We start from the raw sequence: 15,515 nt of genomic DNA on the forward strand, positions 1-15,515 counted from the left end.
AAAGAGTGAGGCGCAATATAAAAACCATCTATCCTTCTGTTCAATAATCCAGAAGTGAAAAATGAATTAGATAGAATACATGATCAGTACGTACTGGTCCCTACCAGCAAAGCAGTGTCTTCGATTGTAAGGCTCATTATATAAATTGTATTTTGAACTTGAATTTAATTCTACAAGTGATAATCCTACTTATACTTCCCTTCCTAAAAAAGAAATTCTTTAAATTCCTCCTTAGACCCAAAATGAATTTGAACTTCCTATATGTATTATATTTATATTTATGTTATATTATATATATATATATATGTATTGGATTCCGAAACTTCATCAGAATCCTTACAAACAAAGATACATTCCGCGATCCAGTATATGTTCAACCAAGCCTCTTTCGTTACTCCTCACTAAGATATTGACAGAAGTGAATAAAAATCTTCAAGAGTACTGTGCAAAATTCCAAAGAACTTTTGGACAATTTGAAATCACAAAAAATTTACAAAAATCAACAGCTTAAAAACTTACAACTTTTCAACTTTATACACAAGCATTCCCCACGATAAATAAAAGTCCAGACTTTTTTATATCATTGACAGCTGCTTTTCAATAATAATGGAACTCGTAAATTTACTTACTTGGTCATTGGTCATTTGCAAAAATCATATTATTAAAACACACTCTGATTGCACACACAAGTACTCTGAAGTTGACATCAAAAAGATGCCTGAGTTTCTGATTGAAAATATCTTTGTAGTTTTTGGAGACCAGGTCTTCCCAAACTCTATTGGAATTCCCATGGGTACCAATTGCGCTGAGTTATTAGAAGACCTATGATTGTATTCATTTGAAGCAGAATTTGTGCAAAATCTTGTGCGTAAAAAGAAAACACTTGCTGTGGCCTTCAACTCAACATTTAGATATATCGACGATGCATTGTCAATTAACAATGGTAATTTCCATTCCTACGTCGATACAATGTATCCTGGAGAGCTTGAGATAAAAGATACCGCAGAATCTGACACACCTGTTTAATACTTCGATATTTTACTTGAAAAAGGCGTTAATGCTAATCTAACAACCAAGCTATATGACAAACGTGTGGCTTTAACTTTTCTATCGTCAAATTTTTTTTATAACTTTTCTGTCGTAAACTTCCATTACTTATGCAGCAATATACCTTCGCCACCTGCATACGGAGTGTATATATCTCAGTTGATTCGATATGCAAGAGCATGCTCTACGTATGAACAATTTCTAAAACGATGTAAATTATTGACAAGCAAGTTGATGAAACAAGAATATCAGCAGTCTCGTTTAAATTCATTATTTCGGAAGTTCTATGGTCGATACAATGACCTTGTCAACAAATACAATTTACCATTAAGTCAAATGCTGACTTACGTTTTTCGTGCTGATTGTTAGTCCATTATTTTTCCATTGAAATGACGCCAGATTTTTCCGTTATTTCCTGATCATGACAATGAGCACATGACGGGTATGACCGGTCAGTAGGGGATGCTCACTCCTCCATGGTATCTGATCCCACCTCTGATGTTTCGGAGGTCCGTGTTTGCTCTGCTCCTATTTTTTTTTATTGTTTTGTGGATTTTGATATTGAATACTGTTCGCTATCTCCATATCGTTCTTTCATATATATGTACATGTATATTTAAAGGTAAGAGCTATGGAAATTGAATTTATATAGTTAAATAACGTTGCTTTTCTTGCTTCTATGCTATGTTTTTGGATTTGTAACAATTTTGAAAGTTTATAGTTATCAGAAACATATCATGCCATTTTCGGAAGAAAACCTTAAGTTTGTTTGATAAGAAAACACCCAAAAATATAATCATAATTTTTTGCTCCTCGATGAATAAATGTTCAATGGGATTCTGCAAGTCAAAAATAAATCCATACCAGATACATTGATTATGAAGCTACTATTAAGATATAAAATCAAATATATGTTGGAAAGGATTAAAGTACATAAAAATATCCCCCTACTTGCATTTGAAAGTATAAAAAATATCAGGAGACACATATATAAGGTTTTATTGAATAAAAAAGTAGGGGGTCAAATTTATATGGGGGTCATTTTTCAATGTGTGAGAAGTCGTAGAATTACTGGTCTGGAATGTTTTTCTACAGTCGAGAAATGACCCTACTTGACATAGAATTTTGACCCAGGGTCATTTTTCTACGTAGAAAAATGACCCCCCAGTCAATATTCTACGGGGGTCACTTTTCGTCGTTATACCGTTTTCTCTCCATGGCATTTGATCCCACCTCTGATGTTTTGGAGATTCATATTTGCTTTGCTCCTATTTTGTATTGTTTAACGGACTTTTGAGCTTGATTACTGTTTCTCATCTCCATATATTTCATTTTATATAATCTCTCGCTGAAAATGCAATTTTCTGTCACTTCTGTATATGATTCGTATGCTCATTATTTAATAGCCACTCTCTGTAACCACTTAAACTTCTGCCACGCATGATCACCGATTTTGATGAAACTTCACCCATGCTTAGTACTTGACACCAGAAACAAATATCAAACAAAATTCCGTTGCTATGAGTCTCGGTTGCTATGGCAACAGCCGAAAAAGTTTGAAAAATCTAGATTTTCAGCCACTTTAAATCTTAACCAAGGCTTAATAAAAACTAGAAAAAGCAAACAAACCATTCTCACAAAAACAAGACACCTTGATGTCACTTATACTGTAAAGTAACTGTTTAGAATATATGTCTAAGTAAGTGGTAACCAAGGGTGCATTTGGAATACATTTAAAATGCTGAAATATGCTGAAAAACACTCCGTTTTCACTAATGGTAGGTATTACATGCTCAAACTCAATCAACAACTTAAGAAAAACAATGAAAATGTTTGACCTTAAGTATATAAGTATAAGCAATATTATTCTATAAATAACTTTTATGGTTGCCATGGTAACACAGTGTAACCATGCAAAACCAGTAACTAAGATTGGGTTAATGCAACTGTCTCGAGGAAAAACATGAAAATTCAAAACTGGCAAATATGCATCCTTAGGACCTTGCAACACCAAAACCATAAGAATAAATTGGGTATAATTGCTTCTTTGCAGTGTTACCATGGAAACAAAGTACCAGTGCTTAAAAGTGAATTATTTTCCGTTGCATTAAGAATTAAATTGCCATATAATCAAAAAACAAATGAAAGGACTCAGCTTGAATAGTACTTATCTGTTAGAACTGAAGTTGAATATCATATATTGATAACAACCGATGAAGAAAACAACACTGTTGCTATGGTTACCAAGAAGGGAAAATGTTCGATTTTGTGAACTTTATATCAATATTAAACCCTGTGTGCCAACTTCTTGCATCCACTTAGAGATTGGATGATGGTCAAAATTAAAAGTCAGGATAGCTGTTAATAAATATCAATCATAAAAGTTTTGGGAATCTACATTAAAGGGTACGTATCCAAGGAAAGAAAATATTTTTCAGTTTTTGAAGCATATATTTTCTGTTTATTTCCATAGCAACGCTCTATTTAAAGAATCTAATCTGAATTTTTTCAAATGGGAAAACTAGGAGCACACCAACATCTTTAAAAATTGATCATAATTTATGAGTAAATGTGCTTTTTTTAAAAGATAGGATCAGATTTCAACATACAGAATGTTACTTTGAAGGCTCTCTGTGGTATAAAAACCTTGGCAACCATTGCCAACCAAAATGAAATATCATATTTTGTTCATGGTATATGATTCAAGGCTCTTTTATCTATTATTTGGTCACATTTCATCCTATAATTGCTTTTTAGTTTTACCTGTATTACTTTTTAAAATTCAATGAATATTTTTGTTACTTTTGAATACTTTGTTACCATAGTAACGTATGAAATAGTTGATTTACCAAAAATGTTTATCATGCATTTCAGACATCTGACCTTCAACTTTTTGAAACAGTCATTACCAATTGTTTGCTTTGCCGCAAATGTTAACTGTGGGGCTCTAAACATGTTAAAAAATGCCATTTTTCGAACTTTAAGACATGTTGCCATGGTAACTATAAAACATAGCAACCAATTCTTGCCTGATTTCAGTTTAGGGTATCAATGACTTTTATCATAGAGAGTTTGGAGAAATTCTGAGACTATGCGTGCCACAGCTCCTATATAAAATTTCAAGTCGTTACAGAGAATGGCTCTTAATATTTTATTTTACAGAATTGATCTACTCCACCGTGTTTTTCTCTAATTGTCTTTCTTGGTATACATCTTACAGCATTAAAAAACAATGAAACCTCTGGCATGGGAATATGAGGGAGAAACAGAAATCAAGCTCAAAAATCCATCACAACGATATTATTACATTTTGGGAGCAGAGAGAACACAAATCTCTAAATCATAAGAGTTGGGATTAGATGTTTTGGACGAGTAAGCATTTCCTGTTCACAGAGCACGCCAGCTCTTTTCGGGTAAACAGAAAAATACTTGAACTAAAAAAATATTTAAGGACTTAAGAATTTATATGGGAAAAGTCAGTAAAAATCCGACTAATGATCATATTTAAAACAATTATGTTTCAATATTTAAGTTGTATTAGGTCATTTGGCTTTCAAATAGTATCAGTGTCTTTAAATCAATAAATAGAAGTTCAAAATTATTTTTTTAAATTACTCCTTAATTTAATAACAATTTGAATGAAGGAAGTTAAGTCTAGAATATTAAAAAACACTGTGGATTTGTAAAAACTATGATAATTAATCAATTGGGCGGTTCAGGATCCTGCGGTATTTATGCAATTGGCACTATCATTATGATGTGCATAAGACCCCTTTCATGAAAATTAGGTATGGAAATATATTATGATCGATCAAAGTCGTCATCGATCAATTGATTGATTTACATCACAAGTCTCTAGTTTAATTATCCTGCCATATAAAGTTGATTGATCATTTCAAACTTGGACACATAGGATTTGTTGCTGGTGCTTTTCATTGTGTTTAAATTCTATAAAAGAACAAAGAACCATTTTGTCTAAACATATACACCTTTGATTTTCAAACTAGAAAATTTTTGCTTTTTTAAAATCACTCTTTTATAATTATTTTTGCAATTCTTGCTGCTAGTTCTGCCTGAGATGAGTAGTAATTCTCAAATATGAATTAAATAAAGAACATTTATTCTTAGAATAAATATATATATTTTTGAAAAACTCATATAAAAATAAACACATCGTTAAAAAACTCCCCATTTTCACTCACACACACCCTATTTGATTGTTTTTAGTAGAAACTATATTTCTACAGAATAAAACTGGGACGGAAGCCCCGGAAATGCCGGGAAATCCGATGGCTTTCTCTGGGTCTTGAAAAAGACCTGTGCCTGTCACTGAAAAATCTGCCTCGTTCTGGCACAAGAGGTCGGCGTTGTCGTATTGACCTGCTATTTTGACGTACTCTTGCTTCTCTATCCGAAAAACCAGGGAACGAAACCCTTCCACGATTACTTGGAGGTCTCCTTATCAAATTTGAGTCACGTGATCTTTGTCGTCTGATAGAGCTCAGTATACTGTTGACATCCCTGTCTTGGGGCCTATTCCCCCTCATCCTTCTATCTGGGGACCTGTCTCTAGTGCTTCTTTGGGGTGTATTACGAAAATTTTCCTCTCGACCGCCGCGAATTATTTGTCCTCGGTTGTCATTTGATCTAACACTCTCACTGAATCTGTTTCTGTCCGGTGATCCACGGTTGGGAGGTTCGAATCTGCCTCTATTTGGAGATCCATTATTGGGTGGTTCAAAGATAAGGTTAGGCAGGCTTGACCGCAGCTCTCTATTCTCCCCTGGAATGGGTCCTCTTTCCAAACGATTTGTATTGGTAAAATCTGGCTGTCGAATTGGTTGACCAATTCCTGGCAGCACTTGATTCTGTAAGAGATTAGGAGCAATCTGACCAGGTAAAACTCCGCCTCTTGGAGGAAGACCCACAAATGGATTTCCAATATTGGGTGAGAATCCAAAGGATGGCGCCCCAAATGGTATTGCTCCCCCTCCGACGTTTTGAAGGGCGTTAAGAGGATTTATCTGAGGACGAGCGGCGGTCACGAACTGCTCTGATTCGGGTCCGGCTGAACCAACGGATTCAGAAGGAGCTGTTGCTGTCCCCACGATACTTGGGATAGAACCCGCCGAGGGATTTTCTGATTGTGATAGCTCAAATGCATTTGCTAAAGAAGAACCTAAAGTTGATGCAGATTCAAAACCTGTTGTTCCAGGAAGCCCGGCATTAAAATTTGGTTGAAATCCGATTGGAGAAGTAGAACCCCTACGTCTAGGATTTATATCAGCTGTCTGGTCATTGACATTTTCTCTCCCAGATGTTTGTCTTTTGTTCTGCAAGGGTACAGATAGTCTGTCAATTTCTTTATTTACCTCAGAAAGTGCGCGCCGCAGCTCCGAAGCTGACAGGCCTTCTAGCTTAGTATTCTGGAGCCCTGGTGACTGTTGTCTTGGTGTGGCAGATGAAGCAAATCTGTTACTGAGATCTTGCAATTTGGCAACATTCGGTTGAAAATTTTGACCAAAAGTAGTTCGTCCTGTGCCACGTGTGTCAGGAAGTGAAAATAAGTTTGTATTATCTGGACCGCTGTTGAGCTCCTGCAGCTGCGTGGCGACGGGTGGCACATTACGAGCGAAGGCGGCATTGCTGAATTGTGAAAATACGGGGTCCTCTGTTAATGTAGAAGGCAAGGTCCCCATGGTTTGTGATAATATCTGTTGTTGGTTTACTGCTTGTGTTCTTAAGGGGTCACGTTGTGGTTTAGTGATTTCTTTAAGGGGTGTCTCTGGGGAAGGATCAAAAGATAAATCATTTAAGTTAGGAAGAGAAAGTTCTGGAACACTCTGCTGAGCATTTCTCTTCGGTGTTTTAGTCACAGATTTCGAAGAGACAGATTTTCGGCCACCACTGTTGGACGCTACGCCAACTGATTTCGAAGGGAATGATGGGATATCAGCAATATTTCCTGCAGAAGATCCAAACAAATCAGACGAACCGAAAGAAGGACTGGCATCTGTTGGTAGGCCTTCAATGGTATTTCCGCCGGAAGTAACAGTCTCACTTCCGAATGAATTCAGGAGGGCGTCTATGTTACTGAAATCTCCGCTACCTCCCCCAATAAGTCCCTGCAGACCCGGATTAGCTGCTAGGTTCTGTTGTAGCTCTTTAGTGATGTCATTAATGGCACCTTCTAGATCTAGAGCACTTGTGGAACCTCCGGTTTGCGAAGAGATGGCTCGTTCCAAATCTACATGATCTAAGGTACCTGTTCCTGTTGATCCAGGAATGTCTGCTACGGCGGATCCTAAATTTCCTGGGACGGTCTGGCCTGAGGCACCTTGTGTACCAGGGGAGAAACCGTTAATTTCTGCTAGTAAGGAATCTAAATCGATGCCCCCCATTGGGTCTGCTGTCTGTGCTGAAACACCTGTATTTGAAAAACACATATTCATTATTTTTTCCTTAGAAGAACAGTTCCTGAAAGACGAAGAGCAAGCTATTTGGGAAAAGATGAAAATGTGGTAAAATTTATGTGCTCTGTGAGTAAATAATTTTTGTGTTGCTGAGAAAATCTAGGGGAATAAAGAATAAGTCTATTTTGGGTATTCCAATAGCATATTTGGAAATTGTTTTCACGTGATTATTGAACTTGAAGTTTCAGAAAATATTTTATTTTCAATCACACCTCAAAGCAATTCGTGCAGTATATTATCACCCACTTTGCATTTCCAGTTCTATCAAAAGATATAGAAAAAAGACAATCTTTCGCCAAATTCCATTTTCAGTTAACCAGAAATAAATTAAAAAATTAAAGGAATTTTGAAAACATATAGATCTCTTTTATAAGATCTATTTTTGCAGCAGATAATGAATTCATATTTTTTCGTTCTAGGAAACAGATTGAATGTTCAACTTATCTTTTTGAAATTATGATAAAAATGCCATACTAGTTAATTACAATGTATTATACTCATGTCTCTTGTATCGTGAGGATGTCTCCATAAAAAAAATGTGTCACTTCATACAAAGAACTGAAAACGCACTAAAAGCAAGCTATCTCAAGGGAACATTAAAAGGGGTCAATTTTACCCTTTTTCTTTATCTTTAAACTCCTAAAAAGATTTTTTAACTCAATAATTTGAAGGGGATATTGATAAGAAAACAAATCACTACGAATACGAGACACTTCATTTATTTACATTCATGTTCTAAAATAAAGCTTTTCAGTACGTTTTTTTTTAATTTTCGTTTAAGTTAATATTTTTTGTCAAAATATATTTAAATTACAAGCACCTGAAATTAGTACTTTGTCATTATTAAAATTATAATATAATGTTTGTTAGTTTTTCAAATGATTACTTATTAATGCTTACTCCTTTTTTAGTTTTTATGTTCGATAGGTTTCTATAGTTTGATGTTAAGTTCTTCAGAATTTTTCCCTTTTGGTACTAGATAAATATTTCTAAATATTAAAATTTCAAAAAAATTCTAAGTAACTATATCTTTATGTTCAATCAAATATAAAAGTTCATATGATAGTTAATTAAAGTTAACTTCAGTAAGCTATATTACATGTATCTATATGTTTAGTGATATTCCTTATAAAAGAAATTAAATCTAAGGTGCTGATAACTTACATTGTATACACAGAAAGACAACAATCCATCGCTTCCACATCATTCTGACTAGTTTCACTCCTCTGATCGAGCTTCAATCAAAATTCAATATTTATGCCAGTCAACCTGTCCCCGATATGTCATAAATTAAATCCTAATTAGATACAACACTCTTGTTTTTAATAATGATTTAATGTCGATTAATTTGCATACTCCATACTAGTTAGTAATATAATGGATTGCCGAAATTTCACAAGGGCTTATAGATTTGCGTTAGTGTGATATTTTGGGGTCTTTGAGAAAACATTTTCTACGCTAAGCCACAATTAGGAATTGTTTTACCTCAGTGAATAATCATCCAATTTTAAAAGATCGATTGTACATCTTTGCAATATACCATTTTACTTTTATGGGCAGACACCATTCACAAGGATATGATGAATTACGTAAAAAAAATAACACTATATACTGTATGATATAAAGCTAGCCTTATAACTATGACTTTGTTCATAATTATGATACTGTTTAAAATAGGTTGGTGAGCGAATGTAACTTCTGATTCTTATTGGTAGACGATTAGGTATGGAAATAATGACCTAATTTGTATGAAGGAAGTCATGTAGTTAACATTCAACTTTACAAATTTTCAAAAAAGGTGGCAATATCGAACAAAGAATTAACAAAACGTTACATTTGCCATAAAGATATTTTTATTCCATTGTATCAGCAACTTATTTGCCATTAAATAGAACATGATCATGCATGTAGAATTAAATGTAAGATATGAATTTTTTATTTGATAATATAAAACAGTCAATATTTTCTTCGTTTGTAAGGCTCATTATATACACAGTATTTTAAAGAAACTTGGATTTGATTCTACTGGCGGTAATCCAACTAATACTCATAGTTCATTTTCTAGGGAAGAAATTCTTCAAATTATGTCATTTTTAATATTCCAAACAAACAAAATAAATTTGAACTACAATATCTATATTGGATTCCTAAACTTTATAAAAACACTTAAAACAAAGAAACATAGCGGGTTCCAATAAATGTTCAACCAAGCCTATTTCTTTACTCCTCACTAAGATATTAACAGAAGTGAAGGAGAAACTTCAAGAGTACTGTGCAACAACATATTCGAAAAGTGATGTAAATCAGATAACTGTTCGTAATCTCCATGTTTTATGGAATAGTTAAACATTCCAAGAACTTTTGGAAGATTTGAAATCACATTGTCAAGACATTACCAAAATCAACAGCTTAAAAACTTACTACTTTTAACTTTATACACAATCATTCCCCACGATAAATTAATGTCTAGGCTTTCTGACATCATTGACAGCTTCTTTTTAATAAAATGGAACTCTTAGATTTACTTACTAGTACCATGTCATTGGTCATTTACAAAATTATTTTTAGAAATCATTCTGAGTGTACACACAAGTACTCTGAATATTGATATCAAAAAGATGCTTGAGTTTCTGGTTGACACTATCTACATGTCTGTGGTTTTTGAAGACCAGGTCTTTCAGCAATCTATTGGAATTTCCATTGTTACCAATTGCGTCCAGTTATTTTCAGACCTATTTTGTCTTCATATGAAACAGAATTTGTCCAAATTCTTATACGTAAAAAGAAAACAAACTTGCTGTGGCCTGCAAATCGACATTTACAGATATCGATGACTTATTGTACAATAACAATTCTGATTATAATCATTCTTATGTCGATACAATGTGTTATATCCAGGTGACCTTGAGATAAAAGATACCAAAGAGTCTGACATATCTGTTTCATATTTGGATATTTTACTTGAAAAAAGACGTTAATAGTAATCTTACACCCAAGCTTTATCACAAACATGATGCCTTTACCTTTTCAATCGTCAACTTCCCTTACGTATGCAGCAATATACCTTCATCACCTGCATATGGGGTGTACATCTCTCAGTTGATTCGATACGCAAGAGTATGCTTTGCGTATGTACAATTTAAATTCAATTTATTAAACGAGGTAAATTATATATTGGTAAACAAGGGGACGAAACAAGAATATAAGCATTCTATAGCTAGTTTAAAGTCAGCATTTCTAAGTTCTATGGGCGATACAATGACCTTGTCATCATGCAGATACAATTTATCATTGAGTCAAATGCTGACTGACGTTTTTCATACTAATTATTAAGTCATTATTTGCACACTTACATGTCCGTTATTTCCCGATCATGACAAGGAGCACACTGTGGGTGTCACCAGTCGAGAGAGGATGCTTACTCCTCCATGGCACCTGATCCCTTCACTGATAATTTGCATGTCTGTGTTTCCTCCGCTCTTATTTTATGATATATTATGGACTTTTGAGCTTTCATAAAGAAGTTAATGTGATATTAGTTGACGATGGAAAAGTTAAATTTTCACATTATTCATTAATTTAAGCTGAATGCCTAAACTTCATAAAAACTGGATCCCTAAACTACATAAAAACCACACAATGATACATTGCCGGGTCCAGCAAATGTGATACCAAGTTTCTTTTAACATTCATTTCGCTACTCAAGAACGTGTGCCGAGCATGATCAAAAATAACCCAGGGCAGAGTACTCACCACGATGAATTGATTTTAAAAAAAATAGATCAGCATGAAGAAATGTCTGTGGTTATCAAAAATATTGTTTGAAAAATAATGTATTAATGGCCAGTTCTCATGTTGGCTGACTTCCTTAATATATATGCACTCATTATTAGGTCTTTGATTTAATCACAGGAGTTCGCGTACCTACCAATTTTACAGAAATTTTCAGTGAATAAAAAAATTCGTAATACCTATAATAATATGAATTACTTATTTTTTTATTTACTGAAAATTTCGGTAAAATTTATATATAGGTACGCGAACTCCTGTGATTCCATGCTAATTATGAAGGAGGAATGTTCTAGGGAAATAGAGAATGTTCCATCTACGTGTTCAATCAGAGGCCTCACGGCTGGTGCGACCTGTCCATATTTTCTCCTGCTGGGCACCTGACCACACCTATGGAATTCCCGGGGGTCCGTGTTTCACGCCCTATAAATAGTATTGTATTGTTTGTATTTTTGTTATCGGTCACTTTACCTCCAACTCTTCTCAATTCAAATATATTTTTAAAACCATTATTTTTACCCAGTTGAACAGTAATTTGGTCGTCAGTCCTAGCCATTGTTAATGTATCTTTCATTTGTTAACACAAAGCACAAATGTTTTCATGAAAATTTAAACTGGATAATGATAATTAAAGGAGGGGCTGGTATAAGGGCCGAACGTTTACAAAAGTATTACAGGGGAATCCCCTTGCACTGCCAAATACAATCATAATCAACAAAGGTAAAAAGTTAATACAAGAAATACGAAAAAATGAATTCATCTTACGCAAGCAGCAAACGTTGTCTTTAATTAATTCACATGTACTGCCAAACAGCGAACGGATGTATCGAGCTCTGCCTTTTATTATCTATTTTTTTCTGCGTAATCATTTTGCGGTCGGGCATGTCACATTTAATAGAAGTCATTACAGATCTCCTTTTTTATCAATCAATTTGTTCAAATAATTAACCTATTATGAGCAATTATTGTTTGTACATGCCAAAAAAGTCTGGGCAAGAATATGGTAATCACGTCACATAGATCTAACAGATGATTGAAAAAAAAAGCGGGCGGGGTTCTTTTTATATTGTTTTCCTAGGGATAATCTCATTGGTTAATCTGCTTTCAATTTGTTTTCATTTTTTGAATCAATGACGTGTAATTCATTGCCGATATTTATATTATTAAGAGACTTCTGGGATATTCAAAGTCCTTGAAACAAGTGTTGCACTAGTTAATTATTCCACATTAATGTTTGGATTCACAAAGATATATTCTGGACCAATAATGGTCAAGAGAAGCCAGTTCAAAGATGCATTCAGCATGCTCAAGACTACTACATGTATTTGACTAAAAATCCACGTATGATGTGAGCATATTACACATCACGTTTTTCCTGACCATGACAAAGAATTCATTGTTGGCAGGGACGCTCACTCCTCCGTGGCACTCGATCCTACCTCTGATGTTTTGGAGGTCTGTATTTTCACTGCTTCTATTTTGTTCTATGAACTTTTGAGGTTGACTACTGTTCGTTATCTCCATACATTCCACTTACCTTTAATACCTTTTTTATACAAAAAGAATACCATGGTTTTTTTCCAGTGATGTTGTATAATTTACATATTCTTTGGAATATTATGATCAGGCTTACACTCTTTTTACATTTTATCGTTGGAACCAAAATGTAGGCAAACCATTTTTGTATATATAACGTATATACATGCACTAGTATTTAATGCGACTTTTCACAAAAGTGATTCTACTTTTACATTCTTCTTTTTTTGTATAATCAAGGAGATGGGTGAACATGACGAGAGATAAGCCCATAGCGCGACAAACATGAAGGTGAAAAATTAAATCTCAATTTTATCAAAATTTTCCTTAATATTTCACCTAACATTAGAGTATACTTTATGTAAAACCTCTACAACTTGCAAAAATCTCATGAAAATTGAAGTTATTTGCCTATGAAATATTATACACACACGAAAGAGGACAAAACGAGTCATTTTGTTCACACTTTAACACTATTTTTCGTTATGAGTGGGTCTTCTCTCCATTTTCTTGAAAGGTAACCCTCAAAGTTGGCATAAAAACATACATATTTGGGTTTCCAAAATTATGGAGCAATGACCCACTATACCTTAAAAATATAAGTTTATGGCATAACTTTCGTATCTTTTCGAGAAATACTTGAAGTCCCTTAAGTCAATGGTCATATAACAACCATGATTTAAATGCCACACTTCATCAGGACTTGTGTAGCGTAGTGGTTAGCGTGGTAGTTTCATTAGAGAATGTAACTCAGGATTTTTATTGCCAGGGTTCGAACCCAATGGATACCACATTTTTTTTTCTTTAGAAAAGAATAAATTTTAACGAAAAATTTTCCTAAAAACTTTTTGTTTATCATGATTTTACAAAAATGATGAGAACTTTACTCTAAACACTATAAAATCACAATTTGAATATGATTTTATTTATCTGAAGCTTGTGGGTTTTTTGCACGTTAAGTTCACCCAACTCCTTTATATAAAATATGATTTATATAGAAACTAGCCTTACCTTACCCCTCTCTCTCTCTCTCTCTCTCTCTCTCTCTCTCTCTCTCTCTCTCTCTCTCTCTCTCTCTCTCTCTGAGGTCATATATATATATAGCAATATATCATTATCTTTTTTGATATTTTATATATATATATATATATATATATATATATATATATATATATATATATATATATATATATATATATATATATATATATATATATATAGGATATTCAATGTTTTGTAGTTGAATATGGAATTTATTTCACAAGTGGGACAGGAATTTTTTTTTATTTTCACGAGTGCTATGCACGAGTGAAAGTATCAAAAAATCCTGTCTCACGAGTGAAATAAATTCCATATTCAACTAAAAAACATTGAATTTTCTGTTTATTACATTTCTAAAAAGTTTCTTTGATTTTTCCTTTGCTTCTGTCTTTTTGTAATACAGTCATAGGCTACATGACATCATAGTTGAGCGGTTGAGACGTCATAGCTATGTGAGGTGAAAACACTGTAAACATGGATTTTTTAAAAGATAATTTGGGTAATTTTACAGTTTTATTCTCTGTCAGAATGTTTTATTTCTTTCTTAATTTCTATCTTATATCAGGTCATGGAAGATTTTTTTTACAACACTCTCCGATATGGGAAGGAAAATCGAGAGTTTTCCCGCACTTTTGATATTTGTCACACTGTGAAAGGATATCATTTTGATATCCTTTCACACTGTGACAGGATATCATTTTTATTCAATGAATAAATTACAGTATTTCACTGGTAAAAATGTAATAAGGTGTTTTTATCTTCCAGGTGATACAATACGCAACTGGGTATTCTCACCTAACCCAGTCTGCCCTCTTAATTCATTCCTCGCCCCAAAAGCACATGCTCTGCATCTGCATAGGATCAACTTCTAAAGTAAGACAGGGTACTAACAATATAAGTTGATGTTTCAAGCGCATTTACAATCACGTCTGAATTAAGTCAACTCTCTGAAAATTTTAAAAACTCTTGTTTATTTACAATTAAAATCTAATTAATTGTAAAGTCGAATGCTTCCTTTCCTCCGATATTTTCTCCAGATTACACCTTTTACAGTATCATGAAGAGTACGAGGCGGTGACTGTGAACGGCTGACAGGGAGTGACACTTGATCCCACCTGTTTTCAGGTGTTCATGATAGCTCTACTTTCAATTACATGTGGCAACATTTTGTTAATTTTTAGCATTACCGGTATTTATTTTTCGACAAGGGGTGTTCATTTCTCCATGGCACCTGATTTCACCACTGATATTTTTATGGGGGGTTTTCTTGCTCTGCTCCAGGTTTGTGCCGTTTGGGTGTACTTTAAGCTAGAAAACTGTTTTTATCTCCGTATTACATCAAACTATTTGTGAAACGATGTCTGTAATACTCGGTAAACCGCGGAAATCGTTTCTTTGGTAATAAAACGACAGAACTTTCTAGTCAATGTGTCATATCATTTATTGCTTGAATGGACACAGCATACATATAGACGTACATTTACGTATACAAAGGAAATTTATTTATAGCACAAATATATCACATATTTTTGCCAGCATAACATGGATTTCGTAGAAGTAAAAATATATACTAACATGTTCAAAACTATATACAGTGAAAACAAATGAATGAATTATGTGTAACAAATG

General features: G+C 33.8%; 1 protein-coding gene across 1 annotated transcript; it reads right to left on the minus strand.

Moving 5' to 3' along the window:
- Nucleotides 1–5,150: 5,150 nt before the first annotated feature.
- On the minus strand, nucleotides 5,151–8,774 carry LOC134235931 (uncharacterized). The gene is made up of 2 exons (XM_062718106.1): nucleotides 8,685–8,774; nucleotides 5,151–7,474 (listed from the first exon to the last, which is right to left on the minus strand). The coding sequence occupies exons 1-2, from the start codon at nucleotides 8,725–8,727 to the stop codon at nucleotides 5,289–5,291; spliced, it is 2,229 nt and encodes a 742-aa protein (XP_062574090.1). The 5' UTR covers nucleotides 8,728–8,774; the 3' UTR covers nucleotides 5,151–5,288.
- Nucleotides 8,775–15,515: the final 6,741 nt, after the last annotated feature.

Source organism: Saccostrea cucullata, unplaced genomic scaffold (genome assembly GCF_032062105.1).
Source record: "Saccostrea cucullata isolate Sc308-1 unplaced genomic scaffold, CSIRO_AGI_Scuc_v1 ctg1034, whole genome shotgun sequence".
NCBI classification, from domain to species: Eukaryota; Metazoa; Mollusca; class Bivalvia; order Ostreida; family Ostreidae; genus Saccostrea; species Saccostrea cuccullata.